The 24,792-nt window shown below is 34.1% G+C and overlaps 1 protein-coding gene and 1 long non-coding RNA gene across 4 annotated transcripts in view; both read left to right on the top strand.

The window, feature by feature from the left end:
* Positions 1 to 24,792, top strand: part of ZNF654 (zinc finger protein 654) — a 72,211-nt gene that overhangs the window by 8,819 nt on the left and 38,600 nt on the right. For all 3 annotated transcript variants that reach the window (XM_036219749.1, XM_016145829.2, XM_016145828.2), the window contains exon 2: positions 15,640 to 15,785. Coding sequence is in view for 2 of the 3 variants with exons in the window: in XM_016145829.2 (XP_016001315.2) it covers positions 15,640 to 15,785 (146 nt within the window). In the remaining variant the exon portion in view is untranslated. The remainder of the gene's footprint in view (positions 1 to 15,639; positions 15,786 to 24,792) is intronic.
* On the top strand, positions 17,076 to 20,741 carry LOC118601757. The gene is made up of 2 exons (XR_004950568.1): positions 17,076 to 19,556; positions 20,161 to 20,741. It is a non-coding gene; the product is annotated as an uncharacterized LOC118601757 (long non-coding RNA).

The following is a 24,792-nucleotide window of genomic DNA, read 5'->3' as shown; positions in this document are numbered from 1 at the left end:
GTAGAGTAGTTTGAGGAGTAGGAGGCAAAGAAATAGAGCCAGTAAGTACAGATAATTTATAAAGGAGAAGGAAAGATATGGGCGGGAGCTGGAGAGGTGTTGTGGATTGAAGGTGAGGGTTTTTGTTAAATGATGAGAATTTGGCATGTTTAAAATCTGATGAGACTGATTCATTTGAAAAGAAGAGGTAAATCTACAAAAGAAGGAGGGGATAATGTATAAAATAAGATTTCAAAAAGGAAAGGAAGAACAAGATTCAAAGCGCAAGGGAGAGGGTTCCTTTATGTAGGAGCTTTGGGGTAGGAGGAAAGTTCATCTGTTTAGAGTACCTTGGGGGTAGTTGGAGATTAAAGGTAAATGGCGGTTTAAAATAGTAGCTTCTTAGAGTGGGTAGACTGAATTGGCCTACAGAACCATTTGAGTTTGCCAATTATGGGTGACCACTAGTGTGTACTTTTGTTCTGCAGTGTTTATCTGTGCGGAAGGCATGGAGAACACAATTGTATGAAAACAGGCTCATTTTCTGGCTCCAGTAAGGATAAAACAGTACAGTACAGAGAAGTGAAAAGAAAATATAGAGAAGAAAGACAAGTAGTTCTAGCAGTAGATATTAATAGGCATACAACATTGCTCTATGCGCTTGTGAAAATGTGTGCAAATATATGGGTATATGTCATGTCCTAATAACTAAGATACATATTAACAGTTTATTAATATATATTTCCCTAACTGGAGTTTACTAAAATTAACCAGTGTCTGTTTTGGTTACACCAAAGTTGAAATGTTCTAAATACTCACTAATCACTGTTGCCAATAATTTAATATGTGTGTGTTATGTTTTAGTATCTGGAAGGTTTAGTTATTTTATTGGAATGCTCTGTAGATGTATATAACTCATATTGCTCTGTAGATGTACATAACTCAGCCATGTATCAGGTACAATGATAAGTCTTTCACCTGTTTTATCTAATTTAATTCATTGTCCTACAGGATATGTACTACCATTGTTCTCATTTTACAGATCAGGAAACTAAGATGAGAGAGATTAAATGGCTTGACTAAGTAAACATACCTAGTATGTACAAGTCACATTGGAATCTGGCCAGTCTGACCTTCAAGAGCCCATGTACTTAGCTATTCTAATATATACACATTATATTGCATCTAGGAATATGCATTTGGTATTCATTATAGCATCTGTGCACATCTATTCAATATAGCATACCAAAGCAGCTACTGACCAAGTAGAAGTGATTTTTTAAAAGACTCAGGGTAGCACAATAACTAAAGATGTTCATGAATATAAGAAAGTGAAAAGAAATCAAACTGAGCTATCAAAAATTCCCTATAAGAAGTTTTATTTTTTTCTAGCCCTCTTCAATGAGATATACCTCTCTCAGAAGCAGTGGCTCACTGTAGTTGTTATCCACAAGAGTTATGATGATTACAACCAGTAGAAGTTATTTTATGTTATTTATCTTGTGTTCTTGAAGAAGGATGTAGAATGTTTTAGATGGGTATCCTAAGTGATTTTAAAGGTCATTCTCAGTGGCATTCAGATTTAACCTTGAATATCTGGAAATCTTAGTAATCCAGAGTACAATTGATGTGCATTTAGATTTGATTATCTGACCTTTTGCCATTCTTTGAAAATTCTTTCTAATGATATCTCAGGTTCTAGAACTCATTAGTAAAGTCTAAAATTTATATTCCATGCTCATGAGGGTGTGGTGAAATGGATATCTCATTTTCAGCTGGTGGAAGTAAAAATTACCACAACTTTTCTGGACCATTATTCACCAAAATATATTAGAAATGTTAATTTTTACCTTTTGACTTGGTAATTTTCCTTATAGCATTAATTTCTGAGTAAATATAAATTTGGACATAGAACTTCATAACACTGATTTTAGTTAATAAAAAGAATTAATCGAAAATTGAAAAGAAACTAGAACATCTAAAATAAAGTTTCTCAGCCCTCATAAGCTAAAATGTTATTCAGCTTTAAAAATGATGTTTCCAATAACTATATAATGACAAAGGAAAATGTGATAAAAAAAATTAGGTAGAAAAATTTGTAACAGGATTGATTATACAATTTTAATAAGGCTGGACCATTCCCACTGTATTCACATGATTTTAGAGGAGGAAAGTGCTATAAAGAAAAATCAAATGAGCTACTTCACTAGAAACAGGATTTCTTGATGATAATCCTTCGGAGCCATTCGTATACTTCCAGAAGTCTGTGAACTCTCGGAAATTATTTGCAAACAGTTTTATTTGCATTTTCTTGGTGAGCAGGTCTAACATCATTTGTTCATTTTTTTGTTTTTATCAGATTCTCTTAAGAATTTCAAAACTAGCTAAGCAAACACAGCTCAACAACAATCCAAACACCCCAAAAGGTTATGGATCTTTGTTGTAAGTCGTTGTGACATAAGAAGCACTACTTTTTTTTTTTTTTTTTTTTTTTGCAAATAAAACGTTATTGGCATATGCCTATTTATATATTCTGTAGCTGCTTTCATGATACCACAGCAATGTTGAGTGGTTGTGATGGAGAATGTGTGACATTAGCTGCTTTCTGGCCCTTTAAGAAAAAGTTTGTCAGTTCCTGTCCTAGATTCTCATTTATTCTTTATGATAACCCTGTGAGACAAGGACCGTTTTTAACTTCATTTTATCGATGCATCTGAGACTCAGAGAAGTTAAACAGCTAACACCAAATCACACAGCTAAAATGGGAAATATACCAAGATGTTAATAGTGTTTATATGTAGGCAGTATAATGATGTATGATGTTTTTCATCTATTACATTTGCTACAGTGAGCATATATAGCTTAAATCAAGAGGGAAGAAAAGTTGTGAAAAAATTTAGGTAGAAATGGATTGTAAAAATCTTAAAACTCATTCATGCTTTTTTATTTTGATTTCTTACTGTGTCATTCTGTGTTTATAAACTTAAGAATGGGTATGCAATTTTTGCTTCCCTTGTTGGGACTTAACTCTGTGTAGTTCTTTAACTCTTGATTTTCTGAAAAAAATATGAAATTATTCTATTGACAGTTTCTTAAGAATTATATTATCTGAAGCCATTTTGTCCTTTAACTCTTGAGATTTGTCTTTTATATTTCGAAGTTAACTTCAACAACTGTTAATGTTCATAGTAGATGCTTATAAAATGCTTTATATGTATCTGTTTGACAGTATGTAATTTTCCTTAATATCAAGTGAATTACCCTTAATTATTTTAGGCATAGACCTTGATAAAGTATGATAAAAGTGTTGTAGAAAGTATTGCCAAAAGAAAAAAAAAATTGGCTGGGTACTATGTGAAATGCTTCACCCTAATGATGATAGGGAATTTAGGAGGAAAGGGTCACAACTCCTGCTCTCAAGGAGCTGAGTAAGGGAGAAAAGTTTTATCTGACTCCTGCGTTTACTGTTACGACCTTGGTCCAAAACACAACCATCTTTCCCCTGGATTATTTTATTTCCCTGCTTCCAGTTTGTCACAGTTTATTCTCCACACAGCCAAGGTAGTCCTTTTAAAGACGTGAGTGAGTTCTCTTCTAAACCTTCCATGATTTTCTATCTCAAAGTCAAAGCCTAGATTCTTAAAATGGACTGCAGGGACTTCGTGATCTGGCCCCTTTCTAGCTCTTTGACTTGTCTCCCATTACTCTGTGCTTCCACTACTTAGCATTTTTGCCTTTCCTTCAGCTTGAATAAGTATGTAGTTGTCTCTTCGCCTTTGCATTTGGCTTTTGTTTTGTCAGCCAGAAATACTTTTCATTTAGATATGTGTATGGTTTACTCTAGTACTCTCTTCCAGTTTCCTTTTATAAAAGAGATGGAGGCCTTCTCTGAACATTTCAGATAAAGTATGCAGTAGCATCCCACCTCTAGTACTCCTTTACCTTGTGTTTTATTGGTTTTTAAGGTACTTAACACAATCCAGTATTTATTTGTACCTATTTTCCTTCAACTAAAACTAAGCATCAGGGTACTTATATTTAATAAGGTTTGAATAAATAAATGAGTAAATATCAATAATTCCTAAAACAGTGAAACTGGTGAGTAGTGCCACTAAAACAATATATATATGTATATATTTATTTATTTATTTATTTATTTATTTATTTATTTTTGAATTACACTTGACATTCAGTGTTTTGTATTAGTTTCAGGTGCACAGCGTAGTGGTTAGATATTTATATAATAAAACAATGTGTATTAAGTCCTCTGACAATTCACTCAGAGAGACTACAATATTTCTAATAGAGATAATTTGGGAAAGTTTTAGTGGATGAGATAACTTTGAATTGAGTCTTAAAGAATCGTTAGTATAAAATATAGGCATAAAAAAAGGAAGTGGTATGGGTAGGAGGACATTATAAAGAGAGTGGATAATTTGTGAAAAGGTGGACAGCATGGTGTATTTATGAATGAGGTTAGTTAATTGTCTAGAGTCATGATTCTTCAAAGCGTGCTTCCCCAGCCTGGAGGTAGGAGCACCACTGGGACACCTCAGTAATGTCAATTCTTGGCTCCACCTCAGATTTGCAGGATCCGAAACTTGGGTTGGGGCCCAGCAGTCTCTGTTTTGCATAAGCTTTCCAGGTGATTCTGATGCATACCAAAGGTATACACTGGACTAGAACATGTATGTACTCAGAAAAGTAAGTATTTGTGAGTATTATAAGTAGAAAAATAGGTTGGTCCAGATCTTCGCTTAGAAGTTTGAATTTCGTAGGAAGATCTGTAGGTTTAAGGGCAAAGCAGTGCCATCATTAGTCATAAATTTTGTTTTAAGGTAGACAAAAGGAAGTAAAGAATGAAAGCCTAGACAGAAAAAGGAAGCAATTGCAGTATTTCAGCAAGAGAGTAATTGAGGGCCTGGCTGGGTAGTGGCAGTGAAAATGAAAGGACAGGAACAGTTTCAAGAAAATATGTAAATGAAGTATTTAGCATCTAGGTGAATGTGGAGACAAGGCACAAAGAATTTTATGAAATTGCATTATTAGGTTTCTAGTGTAAATGTCTGGGAATATGGTGGTAGTATTAACAGTAAATGGTAGAAGGAACAATGAAAGGATCAGTAGTAGAGTTCTGAAAATTGGTTTGAAGAGTTATTGCATTCTAAAAAAAAAACAGAACAGAGATTGTTAATGGACTTTTTTATTAATCTTGAGGCTACTCATTCCTATTAAAGAACAATGCATTTTCAGGTAGCTGAAGATAAAGTTTTTTGAAATACAGGACTCAAAATTTCCTCTTTTTAGCAATACTTCAGTACTTAGAGTATATGGCTTTTTAATAGAGGCTGTTTCTGTTGACAATTAATTTACCTATGATAGTTTTTGAGTTTAAAATTTCCTTTCAGGTTTTAATTTGGGGACAGGGGACCAAATGTCAATAATAATAATAATATATCAAATTTGATCAAATAAATTGTCTCCTATTAAGTTCATAAAGAGAAATTAAAGTCTAAAGTCCAAAGAGGTTAAGATCTCAAATTCCTCCCTTTCCAGAATATTACTTAATCAGAGCCAATGGGTCTCTCGTATGCCTCCATTGTTAGAGGTGGAGATTTTTTAGGAGCTGTGTACCTCGGATGTTTTCCTCTGATTGGGAGTGGCTTCTTTTGTACTTCTAAAGCATTATTACTTAGCCTCCAATTTCTTGTGTGTCTTAACTTTTTTTAAGACTCCAAAAGTCTACCCAGCGTGGTACCCACTGAATTTAGAAACACTAGTAATTCCTTGAATTTAGTACATAGTACAGTTGACTGACATGACTTTTGCCAGTAGTATTTAGTGATATCAGAGGGAATATGGTGCAGAAAAACAGGGTACCAAGTCAGTTTTTGTTTCAACCTCACCAGAGTGCCAGTCAGTTGTGCCAACTGCCAAAGTCTATAACTTGTACGTAAGTTTTACTGGGAAAATTCAGGTGGTTAATTGAGCCACTGTATGCTTACCATATTTTTTGTGGAGTAGGCGCACTTAACCTGAATATACCTACTTTCTTGAAAGTCTTATCTGAATTCTGTCTTGCATAGTTTAACATTTTCACGGCTGGCAGCCCCTGGCACCAGGTCTTACTTAATGTTTCCTTCTTCAGATTTCCTTCATATTAGAAGGTTTTAATATCCACTACTTTTGTGCTGTCCTGGTACTTGTGTGCTGCAGTAGGTGTGGATTCCATTTAGTGGCCCAGCTTTTCTATACTGCCTCTTGTAAAGAGTGCATTACTAAGTGTAGTGCACAGTCTCCTCAGCTTCAGTGTTCTGTCCTTGTCTTGAATTTCTCATTTTTAGTCCTATACTACCTTGGTTTTTGCCACTCCCCCTGAAATTTTTAGGCCTGTTGAGCCAAAATCATACAAGCACTGCTGTTGTGCTCCATATTTGTATAATAACCATAAATGGGTACCTGAAATAAAGCTGCTTTTAATGTTTCTGACGTCTGCTCACATAGGAGGCCAGTGAAGACAATATTTCTGCTGTCACTTATTCATCTAGACCTTTTTTCACTCTTCTTTTAACTGTTCTAGGCCTTACGTAATTTGTTCTACTTCATTGGCAGTGTATACATTCCTTTTTGTCATATTCTTTTCAGCAACAGTGGGATATACTATTTCAGGTAAACATACTTGGGTTTTGTTTTTGTTTACATTTTAGTCTATTCTTAAGTTGGCTACTCCTGTCTTCCTTTTCCTCTCTTTGCTTTTGGGCCCGAGTTTTAATATTCTTGATTATCTCTTATAAAATCTCTCATAAAGTCAGAGATGAAAGTCAAAGAATTCTGAGTTCATCAAAAAGTATTCATTATCAAATAGATTTTGCCTACTCTCACCTCATGACTTAAGAAAATCTTACCAGCTCAACATCAAACCTAGGACTAACCTCCTGTTTTTTTTTTTCTTTAGTGTTGATTTTCCTTTTCACTCCCAGAGGACTAACCTTGAGTTCTTGGGGCTCTTTCCTTTATGGCACCATGTCATACCATACACTGCCTTCTGTAATAACTACAGATGGTCTCTGACTTAACAGTGGTTCCACTTATGATTTTTCGATGTCAGGACAGTGCAAAAGCGCTATGCATTCAGGAGCACTCGTACTACTCTGAACTTTGAATTTTGATCTTTTCCTGGACTAGCAGTATGTGGTCAGATACTTTCTTGTGATGCTGGGCAGCGGCAGCTAGCCATAGCTTGCAGTCAGTCGTGCGATCATGAGAGTAAACAACCAAGTCTACAGTGTACTGTGTTGCCATTGCTTTTTGGATATTGTGTTTGGTGTTTTGGCATCCCATCATGTCTACAAAATGGCTCATCTCTGTGCCAGTGTGCTTTCAGTTTTGTATGTTAATGGTGAGTACCCACACAACCATTCAGTTTTTTACTTTCAGTACAGTATTCAATAAATTACATGAGGTCCTCAGTACTTTACTATAAAATATGATTTGTGTTAGATGATTTTGCCCAATGTAGGTTAATGTAAGTGTTCTGTGCATGTTTAAGGTAGGCTAGGCTAAGCTGTGGTATTTGGTAGGTCAGGTGACTAAATGCATTTCTGACTCATAGTATTTTCAACTTAAAATGGGTTTATCTCAATTTAACTTCATTGTAAGTCAAAGAGGATCTGTAGTCATTTGAAGTGTATCTGAAATACTTCAGATTATTTAAGGTAATCTGGCTGCTTTTTACCTTTCAAATCTGTACAGACTTTATGTTGCCTTACATAGCAGTCTCAGTTTCAAGGTGTGTGTGTGTTTTTTTTTTTTTTTCATTTGCTCTTATGGACTTTTTATATCCTTAAAAGAACATCTTGCCATAGTTGGATTTCCAGTCTGGTTCACTCCAATTTCCATCCTACAGTTACCTTCTATACCTTATCCCTCTGTTAGGTACCTTTGGCACCAGTTACCCTCCCTTTCTAATAAGTAACAACTAAAATACCTCCCCACTCCTATTTTTAAGAACACATAGTTCTGGTTTATATATTTTTTTCATATCTGTATAGTCTAGCTTCTAAAAATGAACTTATTCTTAAGGAATTTCCTCTCCTTCTGTCTTAATCAACATGACCTTTTATTTTTTTTTAACCCTCCAACTGTTATTTTATTGTAACAAAACAAATTTAGTTCTTGAGACTGAGTAAACCTGGTACCTAAAAGTTAGTGCTTGGGGCATAGACCTTTAAAATTTCCCTTTTGGTCTTTGAATTTGTAATAATTTCATTTTTTCTTCTGCCTTAGCCTAAAAAACTGATTCATGCACTATATAATAAGGAACCTGACCCTTCTTTATCTGTTTACTTGGTAAAATTTATTAGCCATCTTCATTGAGCTCAGAGGAAATCTTGACATCTGCAGCTTTAATTAGATTTATGTACTTACCCATCTCAGAAGCTACTTGAGACCATATTATGGAGTGATTCTAGAAGCTTTGGACAAGTCACATGAATCTAAGAGCTACTCTTTGAGAACAAAATTAAGAGAGAGAGGGACAGAATTAGACCAGCTGAATTAAGGCTAAAACTAATGATTTAAAGGTTAAACATTCACGTACTAGTGTAATAAGACCTATATATGGAACTTAACCAACTTTTCAATTTATTCTTCTTGGCTTGTAGTCTTTGTCGAAAAACCAGACAGAAGGAGCAAAAAAAATTTCCACCTACTAGTGTCTAAAAAACCTATGTGACTAGAAGACATTTAAAAAAATGAATAATGTAACCAGCGCCTCAGCCAAATTTAACAATACTCTCAGTAGCTAGGCCATCCTAAATTGAAGTCAGATACAGAGTTCTGCTTAGGCCATGCTAATTAAGATATTATCATGTGCACACACATCTGTGGATACTACTAGCTGCAGGTACACAGAGATTTATTTAGTCCACATTTCCATTTGATGTTAATATACATTTACATATGCTTATATTTTGGGGTTCCCTTGTCTCTGTCAATTTTAATATTTATGAGGGAAGCGTTAAATATTTACTCTCTTTAGTGAGTCTGGAATCTCATGAAAAATTGATAGGGATCAAAATTTATCTAAACTCTTAAAATTGAGCCTACTCTTACCTTCTTTGTATCTACTTAAGAAGAAAGTTGGGTCTTTAAGCAGATACTCAGGCAGCCATGTGGAGGACCCTGGCCTGCCTCATACTATATGGATGCAGGAAACTCAAGGAGATGTTGAGAGCCTTCTGGGTGTGATATTGTAATGGATATTCTGGCTATGGTTGGTAGCTTCCACTAGATGATAATGAAGATTCCTTTTAATAGTAAGATTATATGGAATATTAAGATTTGAGATGCTTATTCTGTTTTCCATTTTGTAAAAAAAAATTAGCTTATTACATTCATAGAACCTATTAAACACCTTAATGTTACAATAATATTAAGGAGTAGTGAGCTTAAATAGTATGCTTTGTTGAGACCCCAAAAGAACTGAGTTTTAGGTTGCTTACTACTAAAGATTATGCCCTTTGCAGATTCTAAACAACTTTAACTTATTAGAATCTACTTCTAAACCATTTTGATGGTCTTTTAAACTATAACTTTTATTATAGATTTTTTTACATGATTATCCTGATAGAAAAAGTCAAATTGTAAATGACTCTTCCTTTCTTGAACAAAGCTTTTCTTTATCATCTTGATTCCAATGTAAAACTGGAAAAAAAAAAAAAAAAGATTCTTCAGGTATCTGTTTAAGCATGAAGTGTTTTATTGGTATTGCTGTATCTAGGATATGCTTCATTTGTCAGTGAGTATTGAGCTAAATAGTTGACGCTCAGCAGTAGCTCCGAATAGACTTAGAGTAGCCTGTCTTCTTGCCAAAAGTGAGCAAAATTTGTTGTAATTAATCACACTCGGAGACAAATCATTAAGCAGTACAGACTGATGCAATGAAATAGTTACCAAAGTAAGATTACCTCACCATTTTCTTAAAACAAAGTGTGTTGGTAGTAATAGTTCTTATTTGTTAGGTGTCAGGAATTACCCTAGATTTTCATAGATAGTTTACTTAGTTCTTTAATCGCTCTGTGATTAAATGTTAAATTCACTTTATTAGAAAAGTTAGATTGAGAAGTACAATAACTTTGCTAATATTACAGTTAGTAAATGACAAAGCCAGGTCTAATTCAAAAACCTATACTTTTCCCACAGTGCCGCCAAGGTACTTGCTTCATTTTTTATTCTGACTCTTAAAAAATATACTCATAGGCAAGGGTAGATCTTGCTGTGTAATCAATCAGGTAACAAAGTAGGGAAAGTAAATATAAAATTAGCCTCCAGAAAATAAATGAGGACATTGAAATTTGAGGGGAAAAGTTGGAACAAAATAATTTGTTTTTAAATTTTAAAAAAATTGAGCTAATTTTTATACTTGGAGAAAACAGTACAGTTATCAGAAACAGAAAAATAATGGATATAGTATTCACTAACTTATAGACCTTATTAGGAATTTACCAGTTTATCCACTAATGCTTTATCTATTCCAGGATATTTTCTCTGATCTCATGTTGTATTTAGCTGTTATTTCCCCTTCGTCTCTTCCAGGCTGTAACAGTTCTTCAGTTTTTCCTTGTCTTTGATGACCTTGACATGTTTGAAGAGTACTGATCAATTTTCTTATAGAATATCCTCTAGTTTGATGATTTCTCATGATTAGAATGAGTTTATGCATTTTTGGCAAAAGTACCACAAAAATGCCATTGTGTCTTCTTGGTGTATTATATCAAGAAATTTATGATAATGATATATTTTCTTACTTGTCTTATTTCCCTTGATGGCTTGTTTAAGTTTGTGTGTGTGTGTGGGGATGGGGGTGGTTTCTCTGCTCTAAAGCTACTATCTCTTTGTAGTTGATAAATGTCTTGGGGAAATACTTTGAGACAACAGATCCTGCATCTCCTCAAACTTTCACCCACTAATATTAGTGTCGATACATGGATCTTGTCTGCAACAGTCATTACTCTGTATTTGCCTGATGGTGATTCTCTATTTCTTTTTAATCCTTCTGTGTTCATTTATTGGGATTCTATTGTGGGGAAGAGCTGTCTCATCTCTAGCATTTATTTATTTGATTATTTATATCAGTATAGACTCATGGACATTTATCTGGTTCTATGGATTAAAATCCAATATTATTTATTTTGTTGCTTAAATTGTTCTAGCTTTAGTCATTAGACGCTCTTTCCAGTTGGCTCCTGTGTTTCTACATCTTATCATTTTTTCAGCATTTCAGTACTTTCTGACACCACAGAATATTCCAGCCCCATTTTATTTTCCCTGCTCCAGCCCTGCTAGGGGAGGGCTTTAGGAGCCCAAGTTCCTTTTTTTGGAGAATAGTGTTTAGAGACCAAGATTTTGCACCTAAGTGTGCATATTGCTCTTGGAATAACATCACTTCTAGGTCTTCTCAGTGGAAAAAACTAGGAAATATTTGTGTGTGTGTGTGTGTGTGTGTGTGTGTGTGTACACATATAGTGGCTACATTTCAAGTGAATAACAATCATACTGATGGGGTGGAGAAAAGACTAACTTAATGTTTATTACAGTGTTTATTTTAGCCATGCCACATAGAAAACTAACAAATTCATTGAATGTATAGATTGTGTTCATCTTTGTTCAGCAGATTAATACGGGTATGCAATGAGCCATTTTTTGAATCTCTTATAATGGAAGGTAATAGTAATGTGTCTTCTGGTTTGTTAATCAGATTTAGAAAGTGGATGGATTCACTAAACGATGAAATTAACATTAGCGAACAGCTTTACTGACGCCTGTGAACTCAGCAAGGTGTATAAAATATTGAAAGTTGATGACAATGGGAGACGTCAGGGTGGAAAATGACAGGGATGTGAATGGGCAACTAATAGAAATGCAGTCATTTTTGATGCTGTGTTAATGATCTAGTTTATTATTACTTGGATTTAGAAATCAAGAGGATTATTTGCTCAGTGACAAACTTGTGTTTGGCAGTCTTCATTGTTATGTTAGAAAAAATGAGAGCTATCAGTTAAGAAATAGATAACCATATTTTAGTTGACCACATTATATGATATTTTTGGGGTTCTTTAACTGCTACATTTCTATTATTTTTATGCATTTGTATATTAGTCAGTTCTAGTTACCATAACAAAATATCAAATTTGGTAGCTTGAACAACAGAAATTTACTTTCTCTCAGTTCTGGAGGCTGGAAGTTTGAGATCAGGATGTCAGCATGGTCAGGTTCTAGTGAAGACTCACTTCCTGGCTTGCAGACAGCTGCTTTCTCTTTGGGCATCACTGTGGCCCATGGCGGAGTGGGGTGGGGAAGGAGTGAGAAAGGTAGAATGGAAGGAGGAAGAGATCTTTTCCTCTTACAAGGCCACCAGTCTTGTCTGAGTAGGACTCCTAACCTACAACATCATTTAGCGTAAGTACCCCCTCAAAACTCCATCTCCAAAGATAGTCACATTAGGGATGAAGACTTTAACACATGAATTTTAGGGGGACACATTTCAGTCTTTAGTAATTTGAATGATACATTTTAGCGTCCCTAAGCAATGAATGTAATTTTAACTTAATAAGTTTACATTTAGTTTCTATTTTGACAGTTTTATTTTTCCCTCTTAATCCGCCCCACCACCCCCACTTCCACCCCTGACCTATGGATGTTGCTGTTTCCCCTTAAGAACTGAATCTTTCAAGGCGGGGCATCTTCTATACGCTTGCAGTGTGCACCCAGGACCTGACCGCCCCACCTCCCTGCACTGGACGGTGGCGGAGGTGGGGGGAGGTAGGGGGGCTAGCGCTCCTGGGGTGTGATATTTGACAGTTTTAACAGAGAATAAATCTGTGTTCATTCTCACAGTAGTTTGCCTTGGTAAATTAAGGTATGACAGTGTATAGTATATACTATATCCCTTATGGTAAATTGCACTGCAGTAATGTTTGTTATGATCTTCAAAATGGGGGGAGGGGGGAAGATCCTACCAATCCCTAATGGACTGCTGATCTTGAGTCTCTGTTTTTTAGACCTATTTCTTGGAGAATTTAGAACTGTAGTAAATGGTTGATTTTAAAGGTCCAGGTAAATACTATTCCTTTGTTTGCAGCAACTTCAACGTGATTCTGACCATTATGTTAAATCTGTTACTTATTAGAATATAAAAGAAAAGGAAAAATGAAAAATGTATTGCTCACTGTACTGTGGCCAGGTAGAGCACATTCAGATTATGATGTTGTGGTATTAGCTCGTATTAACTGAGTGCTTATGATAGCATTTATTGCATATGAGAAAAAATTCAAAGTAAAAGGACAATGTAATGTATAGTATTACATATTTTAAGGAAAATATTTAAAAGAAATAATGTAGTATGTATAGTGAATTAGCAGTGTCTGGTGTGACATTAAGTAGTGTAAGGAGATTTGTAAATTTCAGCCAGTTTTGTTTATGACCCTTCAAGAGTATTGTGGCTAACATACTGTAAGTGTTGTCAACAAGGACTTTTATTATGTTAGATTTGGGCTCAGCTAGATCAGGCTGAGTATTAGTAACTAAATGTTGGTGAGTTATGGGAAGCTATAATGGAAATGGAAGCTGAAAAAGTAGGAAGTGTCTCTTCTAAGGAGATAAACCCAGCCCCCAAATAGGAAGTGAATAAGGTTGTAAGTAGACATGGATTAGGGCAAACTCTTTGGGACTGAGGATGGGAAAAATGTGAGACTGTCGGATGGCCGTTATTTTATGTGGTACCAATATAATGTTGTGGAGGCCAAAAAGAGACAATTAGGCTGGTCAGATACTTTAGTCAAAAGTATGTTAGATAAAAGTATGTTTATCTAACATTCTATTTTGGCGGAAAAGTCTGTTCTACTCAGGGTTATCATAGTAGTAATTTTTACTTTCCAGATAGTAAGGGCTATAAGATCTAGAGGGATACAAGTACACAGAGACAATACTCTTTAGCTTTCTTTTTTATTGGCACATGGTCCTAGAAACATTGGAGACATATGCCAGATACCTGGTATTGTAATTTGTCAAAGAACTGTGAAGGCTATGACAGTTTATCTAAGCCTGCCACAATATCATGGGTGCTGGCAGAAAACACGAAACTCGTAGGCGAGAGATAAAGGACTTTATTATTCATGGCACAGCAAGCAGGATGAGCTTCAAAGTTCATGATGGTTCCCTTTGCCCCTCAAGTCTCATAAATGTATTAGGAATGGCTCAAGCAGATCCCGCACTCAAAGTAGGTTTTAATCACAGCTGAGGAACCTCAAACTTAGGGAACCCTAATCTTTTGTAATGGTCTGCAAGCATATCAGCCTGATCTTTGCCCTAGAAGGAGATGACATCTCAATTTTTCTGGACAGTAAACAGGCTCACTGGTCTGGAGGGAGACATCATCTTTATTTTTCAAGGCTGTTTCTTATAAATGTATTTGAAAAGATGAAGGCAGTCAGAGCCTCTCTTTGAAAAGCTATTGAAATACAAGAGACCAATGGAAAATTATCTCCCAACAGGAAGTGATTAGTGCGAGAAATCCTTGAGCTCTGAGTGTTCTTGGCTTTTTTCCTCTGCTCTAGTTTTCCAGTTTTTAAATCAGTGTTGGAAAACTTTTTCTGTAAAGGGACAGATATTAAACATTTCACGTTTTGTGAGCCTTATGATTTCTTTCATTACTATTCAACTCAGATGTTTTAGCCACAAAGCAGCCATAGGTAATATGTAAATGATGAAAATGGGTATGTTCTCATAAAACTTTATGGACATTAAAATTTGAATTTCATATGATTTTCACACATCACAAAATATTTTTTTCAACCATTTAAAAATATAACATCCATTCTTAGCTCATGGGTTGTACAGAAACAGGCAACAGGCCAGATTTGGCTTGTAGGCCATAATTTGCCAATATGTTTTATATGATGAATTTTTAAAATATACAGCAGTCTGGCATAAGATCATAATTTTATAGGTATACATTTTTAGATATATATTATAGGTCAATATTTTATAGTAATTGATAGTTCTAAAATGTTTTCTCATAAATTATCCCAAAGTAAGCATTAGTATCTCTATTTTATTGTGAGGAAACTAGTGCATAGAGAAGGAAGATGACCTATCCAATTCATAAAACAAGTGACAGAGCCAAGACTATATTACGGACTGTTTTCTCTATAATATGGTATAGTTTAAATTTTCATAATGAGAACATCATGCCACTATATCTTTAATTCTCACTTGTTGCCAGAATGCTTAGAGTTCAGTCTTACAAAGAATGATAATAATAATGCATAATCGTTTCTAATTTTCTTTATGACTATATTTTGCTGTCTAGCTGTTTTAATATTTGATAACTGGTATTTTGACAAGCATGATATAGGAGGTGAAGAGTATGTTACAAAGTTAGGTAAAGATTTAGCAGCTGAACAGCACAGTCATTCATATAATATTCTTTTTCCACATTTTTAAAGATAATGGTTAATTTTCAGATGTATACCATGAAAACAAACAATATGGAGCTCCCACCCAATCATTTGTGTTCATGCTTAACTAATATTATAATTTATGTAATACCTTTTATCCAAATTTTTTAAAAAATGTACTTTTGGATTGCTTTCCTATCAGGTGGTTGAAGATTATGCTGGAAGATGGCAGGTCCCTTTGCCACAGCTTCAAGTTCTTCAGACTGCACTTTGCTGTTTTACATCAGCCAGCACATCATTCCCAGATGAATGTGAGCACGTACAATATGTTTTGAGTAGCCTTGCTTTGTAAGTACTCTTTACTTCTTATAAAATATTTTTCTTGATGTATTTGAGAATTGGTTTTTATTTTCTCTGTGGAAGGTACTTTTTCTAAAATCTTTCCTCAAAAAGAAATTTCCATTTTTTTCATTTAAGTATTTAGGTTTAACATCGAACAGTTAACCACAATTTTAGTTTTAGAGTTAAATGGAATTGTTTTATGGATTCTTATGGTCACTACCAGCACTTTCCTTTCCTTGTTAATTTCCTAGATTGCCTTGGCAAGCTGTTATGTTAGGTCCCATAATACAGCAGTTGAGGCCATCATAGTTAACAGAAGGGGTCCATGACCCCCGGACCATGGACCAGTACTAGTTTATGTTCTGTCAGGAGCTGGGCCGCACAGCATGAGGTCAGCAGTGGGCTAGCGAGCAAAGCTTCATCTGTATTTGCAGCTGCTCCCCAGCTAGCATCACTGCCTCAGCTCCACCTCTTATCATCAGGCATTAGATTCTCACAGGAACACTGGTCCCTGGTGCCAAAAAGGTTGGAGACTGCTGAACAGAAGGACCTTAAATTGGTCAGAAAAAGGTTAGGAAACTCCTGGTTTTAAAAAATACTTGTAGAGGACTTTGAGTTAAAGATCACAAACTTAGCACTTGGGTTTATCTTTTTTACCGTCCTATAATTATAGTAAAGAAGTAAAAGATAGAAATACAGTGAGATGTGACAGAAGAAAAAGAACTCCCAAGAAAATTCATAGTGAAAGGTTCACCAGAAGCTTTTGCAAATCTCATCAGACTCCTTAAAAAGTTTGACAATATGGACTCCAACACCAAAAGGTTTTCATTAGTAGAGAGGAATGTGCATTATATGCTTACAGGCAAATCTATGAAGAAAAAAATAAATAAACCAAACAAACTACCATGAACATATTTCTGAAGAGCGGGATCCTGAAGAAATGACTCAGGCAGGTCCACCTGGAGATATTCCAGAAGTCATTGTTATCATAGGAGATGACAGCTCCATGCGTGTTATTGCTCCTGAAGACCGTCCAGTGAGATAAGATGTGGAAGTGGGAGATAGTGATATTGATAATCCTGACCCTCTTTAGACCTACACTAATGTCCATGTTTGTGTCTTAGTTTTAAACAAAGAATGTATAAATAGTAAAAAAATAAAAAAAATTTAAAAATATAAAACTTATAGAATAAGGATATTAATATTTTTGTACAACTGTTCAATGTCTTTGTGTTTTAAGCTAAATATTATTACAAAAGAGTTAAGTTAAAAAACAAAAAGTTTATACAGTAAAGTAAAAAAGTTACAGTAAGCTAAGTTTAATTTATTATTAAAGAAAAACATATTATTAATGTAGCATAGCCTAAATGTACAGTGTTTATAAAGCTTATAGTACTGTACAGTAATAATCCTAGGCCTTCACATTCAGTCACTAATCAGTTAATAACTCACCTAGAGGAACTTCCAGTCCTACAAGCTCCATTCATGCTATACAGGTGTACCATTTCTTATCTTTTTTTTGCTGTATTTTTACTGTACCTTTTCTATTTTTAGATATGTTTAGATACAAAAATACTTATGATTGTGTTACAGTTGGCTATAGCATTGAGTACAGTAGCATGCTGTATAGGCTTATAGCCTAGTAGCAATAAGGTATATATACCTTATAGTCTAGGTGTGAGGTAGATTATACCATCTAGGTTTATGTCAAAATCACCTATCAATGCATTTCTCAGGATGTATTCCTATTTTTAAGCAACTCATGACTTATATGTAAAACATTGTTTAAAACAAAATTACCCTTTGCCTTGTAAAATAGGAAGATAGTCTGGCTTTACCCCCTCCCCCCCAGAATCTTAGAGAGGTCTAGAATTTGAATTTGCAAGGTATGAACTAGAGAATAGGGAATGAAGTACTTTGGGACAGTGCAGATAAAGAAGTTAATTGCAATTTTTCCATTCAGGCCAGTCACCAGGCCTTAGGGCCTAGAGAGAGATGGGGAAACAGTATTGCTCCTTTTTACATTCTGGCAATTAAGGGTTCCTCTTTGAGACAGCTAGCTAACCACTTAATTATCCTAAAGAAAAAATCAATCACTAAACTCTAGACATGTTCATAGGGCTCCCAATTAATTTGCTCACGGCCTTATTCTTAAATATTAACAGGTATTCAGGAATCATCAAACACATGAGGAATGCCTGCAACTTGAATAAAATACAGTAAAAACAAACAAAATATCTGGAAGTAATAGTGTTATTATTGGAGGGAAAAAAGCAAAATATAAAATCTATAATGAATATTTTCAGAGAGAGTTGAGAAACTATGAATAACATTAAAATAGCAATGTACCATGCTGTGTGAAAGGAATACTGAGATACCAAAAATGAGTTTGAGGAAATTAAGAAAATATGATGGCTAAATTTTAAAATTCTGTGGGAAGGTTGGAAGGTAAAGTTGAAGAAATAATGAAGAATGTAAATCAAAACCAAAGAGAAGGAATGCATCATTAAAAAAAAAAATGATATGGTGGTTCTATATATGAGGGTTGTTATTTAACTAATTTAGAGAAAATATATTGGAGGAAATTTTCGAAGATGTAATAAAAAATTCCCCAGAACTGAAAGTCATGGGTTTCCAGGCTGAAAGAGACCAAGAAATGCTCAGCACAATGAATATGAAAGATACTCAGCTAAATACATCATTTTGCTCATTCAAAATATCAAAAAGAAGAACGGACTTAAATACCTTCTAGAGAGGAAAAACTAGGTCACCTGTAAAGGAACAAACATCAGATTGATTTCAGTCTTTATACAACCAACAGTGGGTGATAGAGTATAATTAATCAGTGTCTTTAAAGATTTGAGGGGAAATTATTTTCAATGTAGAATTTTACACTCAAATTGTCAGTGAAGTATGGGAGTAGAAAGCACATTTCCAGTCATGAAAAGACCTAGAAGATTGACTTGTCCGCATCCCCTTTCTTGGGAAGTTATTAGAGAGGGTGTGCCAGGTGAGAGTGTAATATAAAAAGATCAGATGACAGTGAACCTAGAAAACAGTGGTTTTTACTTTAGAGGGAAGAGAAGTCATGGCATAGTAATAGGTTTTACAGATACGTCACTTCATAAGGGAAATATCCAGTAAAATTGGAGATTTGAGACGAACCTAGAGAATTTGGAACCATTTAAGGTAATGCTAAAAGACAAACAAAGGAAATTGGACAAGTCAGGAAAATTAAAAATAATCTGAACAGGAAGGGACACAGAGTCATAGAAACCTTAGATGTGTTCTGAATATTATTTATATAGTTTTCTTAATGTAAATGATGCTTATTGACTTTAAACTTAAAAGTACAAAAATAATTATAGAACAGAGGGAAATTATTAACTTTCAATATAAGAGTATTTATTTAATGGTACTCGTGAGTTGAAAGTGAAGTACAAAGGCACGGTATCTTCCTTTAATTCTTATTTTGCAAACTGGAGTATCAGTTATACATGAAACCATAAATAAAGAAGTAAAGTTACAAAGATAAATAATAGAGGAAATAATAATATTAAGAAGGTGGAATTGGTTGTGTGAGGAATTCAGTTCTTCCATGCAGGAAGTCAAGAGATAATATTTTATTGCTTCCTAGCTTCTCTACTACTGCTCATGAAAATCAAGAAATAATAGCAAAGATTATTAAAAATATTCAAAGTTGTTAATTCTGAGGCATTGGACTAGCGAGAGAAGATTGAAGGCTTTCTATGCACTTAGTATTTTTCAATCTTAAAGGTGCGTTAATTTCATATATATGAACTAGATTCGTTTTATATATAAAAAATTGAGTGTATGTATATTGTGCTTCTTTAAAAATTTATTTGTATATATTTAACACTGTAGGAGGGAACTATGTGAGGAGATGGATATGTTAACCAGCTTGATTGTGGTGATTATTTCACAATCTATATGTAAATCAAAGCATCAAGTTGTACACCTTAACTATATACAATTTTTATTGGTCAATTATACCCCTCAATAAAGCTGAAAAAAACTGTAGGGAGGGTAGGAGAGTTTAGAATATACCATTACCTAGATTTGTAAGAGCAAGACAGTTAAAGAGAACTATATTTTTACATTTAGTTTATTATGCCTAAATGAATATGGGAAATGTATTAGGACTTTTGTTATAATTGACAAATCTTACTCAAGCTAATTTAAACAAAAAAAAAACAAAGAGGCAGGGGGCGGGGATGCAGAGGGATTTATTAGATGACTAAACCATGGGAAATCAAGGACTATAACTAGTTTCGGGGTTTTCTGAATCCGGAGAACAAAACATTATCTAAAACTTTTCTCTCCCTTTCCATCTTTTTCTCTTTTGGCTTCATTCTCTCAGGGCTGCTGACAGTTTTGGAATTAAGCTTAGTTTATTAACCAAGGAAGAAGAGACCCGCTCCTTCCACCTTTGATACCCAGAATATTTGGAGGACTCGGGTCCAGCCAAGGTTATGTGCCCATTGCTTGGACTAATCACTGTTTGAGGAAAGTGTGGTAACATTTTTGTTTCAGTTTGATGACAGACCCACCTTGTGGCTAGGAGAAATAAGGACATTGCACCAGCAGCCTCTTCAGAACCATAGAAATGTTGGAAGGATAAGCAGTTCCCTCAAGAAATGAGTGAGGTAGCATGAAGGAGAGCTGGCTAGGTAGACAAATATAATAGATGTCCACTATAAGGAATATTTTTATATGTTGTTTTGAAAGCTGCCAAAACAATTTCAGTTATTTTCTACTGATTTCTGAGAAAAAAAAAGTGTTACTAGAAATATGTTATTTGTTAGCAAGAAGTATTGTTCCTTTTTCAGTGCCTATATGGATTTTCTTCATTTATTCTATGTGATCTTTGTTAACTTTAATGTGGTAATGTGAAATTGCTTTTAAGGCTTACAAAAGTACTTATAAAAAAAATTTAAGTCATTGGTTGACTTCTGTTTTATTGCTTGCTAGCTTTTCTACTACTGCTCATGAAAGGAATAATGTATTAAGCAGAAGCAAATCTTATTTAAGATAGTGCTAGGCAGAAGAAAATTATCTTAGTGGTTTGTCAAATAGTAGTGTTTCTTATAAAGAAAAGTTTTTGCATTATTTGAATTTACTTTAACAGAACATTTAATTATATTTTTAATACCAGAAGAATGTGGTGGTACTATTAAAAGAGTAGTAAGTCTATAATTCTGTTTTATTTAAATAAATATATAAGTCAGAAAATTTATCTGACAATCATTCCATAGTTATTCATTCAGTCATTCTGTAAATCTCTGTGCTTGGTTCTAGGGATAAAGTAGAAAATAAGGTACTTAAGTCCTTGTTCTTAAAGACTTTACAGTGCTAAAAGATATTAAGAGTCACATTATTATGTAATTGTAATCATGAAAGAATTACAGGGTACAATGAGAAAGTCTAACAGGGAACTTGACTTGGTCTTGGAAGTCAGGGAAATGTTAGAGGAGCTAACATTTGAGCTGAGATCTGAAGAAATAGTAGCATTTAATTAGATGAAGGAGCATTAGAGTCTCCCACGGACTGTAAACAGAATGTTCAAGGTACCTAGACAGGGTGTCAGGATATTAATGGATGTCATTATAATTCACATCTATTTGTAGAATTCTTATTTGTAATGTATGTCATGTATTTTTAATTTTTAAATCATGATATATATAAAATTTATAGATGAACTAAAGGATCAACATAAGTAATATCTACAATATTCTCTATATAAGTGCATCTATTTTTATAACATATCTACATATAATATATAAGTTTCTATATTCTGTGGTAGTCTGGTCTATAAGTCCACCTTCATAAAAGCCTATACCCAATTATACATTTATATATGAAGATCTGCCTTCTATAGGCTTGGAGTCTCTAAAAACTACAGATTTGTTCTTCACAAGGAAGGGAAATAGATTCTGTTTTTATTTATTGCTGTTTTTTAGATTTTATGGTAATGAAAAGTCATGTAGAGATTTGTCTTAAATCAATGATAATTTTAGCTGGGATGACCCTCCCTGTAAACTGTATTTTTGAAAGAAATGAAGATTTTGCTATATGTGTATGTATGTATTTGCATTAAAAAGGACCTCAAACTAATTCCTTTTTATATATTAAAAAAACAGGCCTGAGCAGTTAGGAAAATTTTGCAGACCTGAGTTAAGTTCTGACTTTTTTTCTTAGTGTTTTTGTGTTTTAGATTGGGTAAATAATTCCTAAGTTTTACAGGTAGAACAAAGTTGAACACCCTGAAACTAAGTGGACCTTTAAGGTAAATAACATAGACTTTACCAGTTTTACATAAAATAAAAGTAAACTTTAATGCTGCCTTCCCAGCCTCCTTTAGCCCAATGAAAAGTAAATGTTCATAGATTTCAGCATTCCAGGCAGGGTTAAGTGTGGGACAGTAGGTATTTGCCTGGCAGCCATTAGGTCCACAGGATTCACAAGGTCCACTGGAGGAGGGCACTAGTTCATCTAGTAGCATTTAGCATATGCAGTGGCAAACACTAAAAGTGTATAATATGCTAAACTACCTATGAAAGAATAACAGAGGGCCTTCTTTTTCATGGAATTGATTTGGTTTAATCAGCCTCTTATTTAGAGTGGCTAGACATTCATGTGCTAGCCCACACATATCATGACCTTTCTGATTATGTTGCTGAATTGTACTATATTTCAAACATAGAATTTGTGTCTAACTTCAGTCTCTGTTACAGCCAAGTTTTATTTGGTTGTATTTATGACTTGGGTCTAGACTTCAACTAATTTAGGAAACAGCCAAGAAATCAGAGGAAGAAGGGCTAATTGTAAAAGGCCATTTGTTTTTTAGGGGGCTGGCCCCACAAAAGGTGTTTGTCATATAGGCCACAATCAGTATATCCTTTCTCTACAACATAAAGCATTCCTTTTGCTTCTTGATTCTTAATTATTTTACCAACACTTCTATAAACCCTTCTTCAATTTTGTATCCATTATCTTTACTATCACTTGTGTTAGGTGACTTCATTTATTTTATAGAGAAATCCAGGCTGTCTAGTCTTCTGTTTCTGTTTTCTCTCTTTGAGATAAAATTCCTTTTTGAGGCAGGTGGTGGTTTTGATTTGATTCCCTTACTGAATTCCTTAAACATTGTTTTGTTTATCAGTGTATTATAACATTTTGTTCCCAGGATTCATTATAGCTAAAGTCAACATGAGACAAACCTGTATGCATTTATTTATACAGGCTATGTTTAGAAACCCCAAATTTCATTTGGTACTAGTTGTGACTAGAATCTTTTCCCCTGTAATTTTAGTCTTTATTGTTCCTTTCGTTAATTTTGGAGTGAAGTAGTTGAGACTATAATAATTTATGGTCAAAGAGAGGGATTATTAACTAGAGTATTTGTTTTGGCGAAGATGAAAAGTGATCAGGTGATGACATATCCTATTCCCACCCATATTAATATAGTAAGTCCTCACTTAACGTTGTTCATAGGTGACTTTAAGTGAAATGATGTATAATGATACCAGTTTTACTAGAGGCTAATTGATATAAATAAGAGTTAAATTCCTACAGCATCTCATCAACATTATAACAAAATTACATAGAACAAAACAATGTTATTTGAGGACTTGTATTATCAGAATATAGAGGGATGTACATGTGTCATTTTTTAAAATGGTATTTGTTCTAATATAACTAAAGGAAAGAGAGCTTGATAATTCTCTTAGTAATGGTACACACACACACAAAGTTCAAAAGCAGTAGACTAAAAGCTGTTCATATTGCTATGGACTTAATACACATATACATAATATTCCATCCAAAAGCAACAAAATACACATTCTTCTCAAGCTCATGGGATAGATAATGTTAAGCCACAAAGCAAGTCTTAACAAGTTTAAGATCGAAGTCATACCAAGCATCTTTTCTGACTACAATTATATGAAAATAGAAATCAACTACAAGGAGGAAGCTGGAAAACTCACAAATATGTAGAGACTAAACAACATACTACTAAACATCTAGTGAGTCAAGAAATCAAAGAAAAATTTTTTAAAAACCTTGAAACAAATGAAAATGGGTATACAGTATAACAAAATTTATGGGATGCAGCAAAAGCAATTCTATATAGCAATAAATGCCTATCTCAAGAAACAAAGTTTGCAAATAAACAATCTAACTTTAAACCTAAGGGAACTAGAAAAAGAAGAGCAAATAAAGCTCAAATTTAGCAGGAGGAAGGAAGTAAAGATCAGTGCAGAAATAAATGACATAGGGTCTAAAGAAATAATAGAAAAGATTGATGAAACTAAGAGCTGGTTTTCTGAAATGATAAAATTAAATCTTTAGGTAGAGTCACCTCAGATATAAAGAGGCTCAAATAAATAAATCAGAAATAATGTTACAATGATACCACAGAAATACAAAGGATCATAAGAAACTAATATGAACAATTATGTGCCAACTAATTGGACAACCTAGAAGAAATTAATAAATTCTTAGAAACCTACAACCTACCCTGATTGAAGCATGCAGAAATAGAAAATCTAAATAGACTGATTACTAGTAAGGAGATTTAATCAGTAATCAAAAACCTCTCAACAAACAAAAGTTAAGAACCAGCTTCCCTGGTAAATTCTACCAAACATTCAAAGAAGAATTAATATCAATTCTTCTCAAACTCTTGCAAAAAATCAAAGAGGAGGAAACATTTCCAAAATTACTTTATGAGGCAGGCATTACCCTTATATCCAAACTAGACAAAGGCACCACAAGAAAAGAAAATTACAGGTCAATATCCCTGATAAACATAGATGCAAAAATTTTCAACAAAATATCAGCAACCAAATACAACAATACATTAAGAGGATCATACACCATGACCAAGTAGTAGTTATTTCACAGATGCAAGGATGGTTCAATATCTGCATATCAATCACTGTGTTATACCACGTTAGGAAAATGAAGGATAAAACCATGTGATAGATGC

Source organism: Rousettus aegyptiacus, unplaced genomic scaffold (assembly GCF_014176215.1).
Source record: "Rousettus aegyptiacus isolate mRouAeg1 unplaced genomic scaffold, mRouAeg1.p scaffold_m13_p_4, whole genome shotgun sequence".
Taxonomy (NCBI): domain Eukaryota; kingdom Metazoa; phylum Chordata; class Mammalia; order Chiroptera; family Pteropodidae; genus Rousettus; species Rousettus aegyptiacus.
The sequence above is the reverse complement of the archived record's forward strand: the minus strand, read 5'-3'. Positions and strand labels throughout refer to the sequence as shown.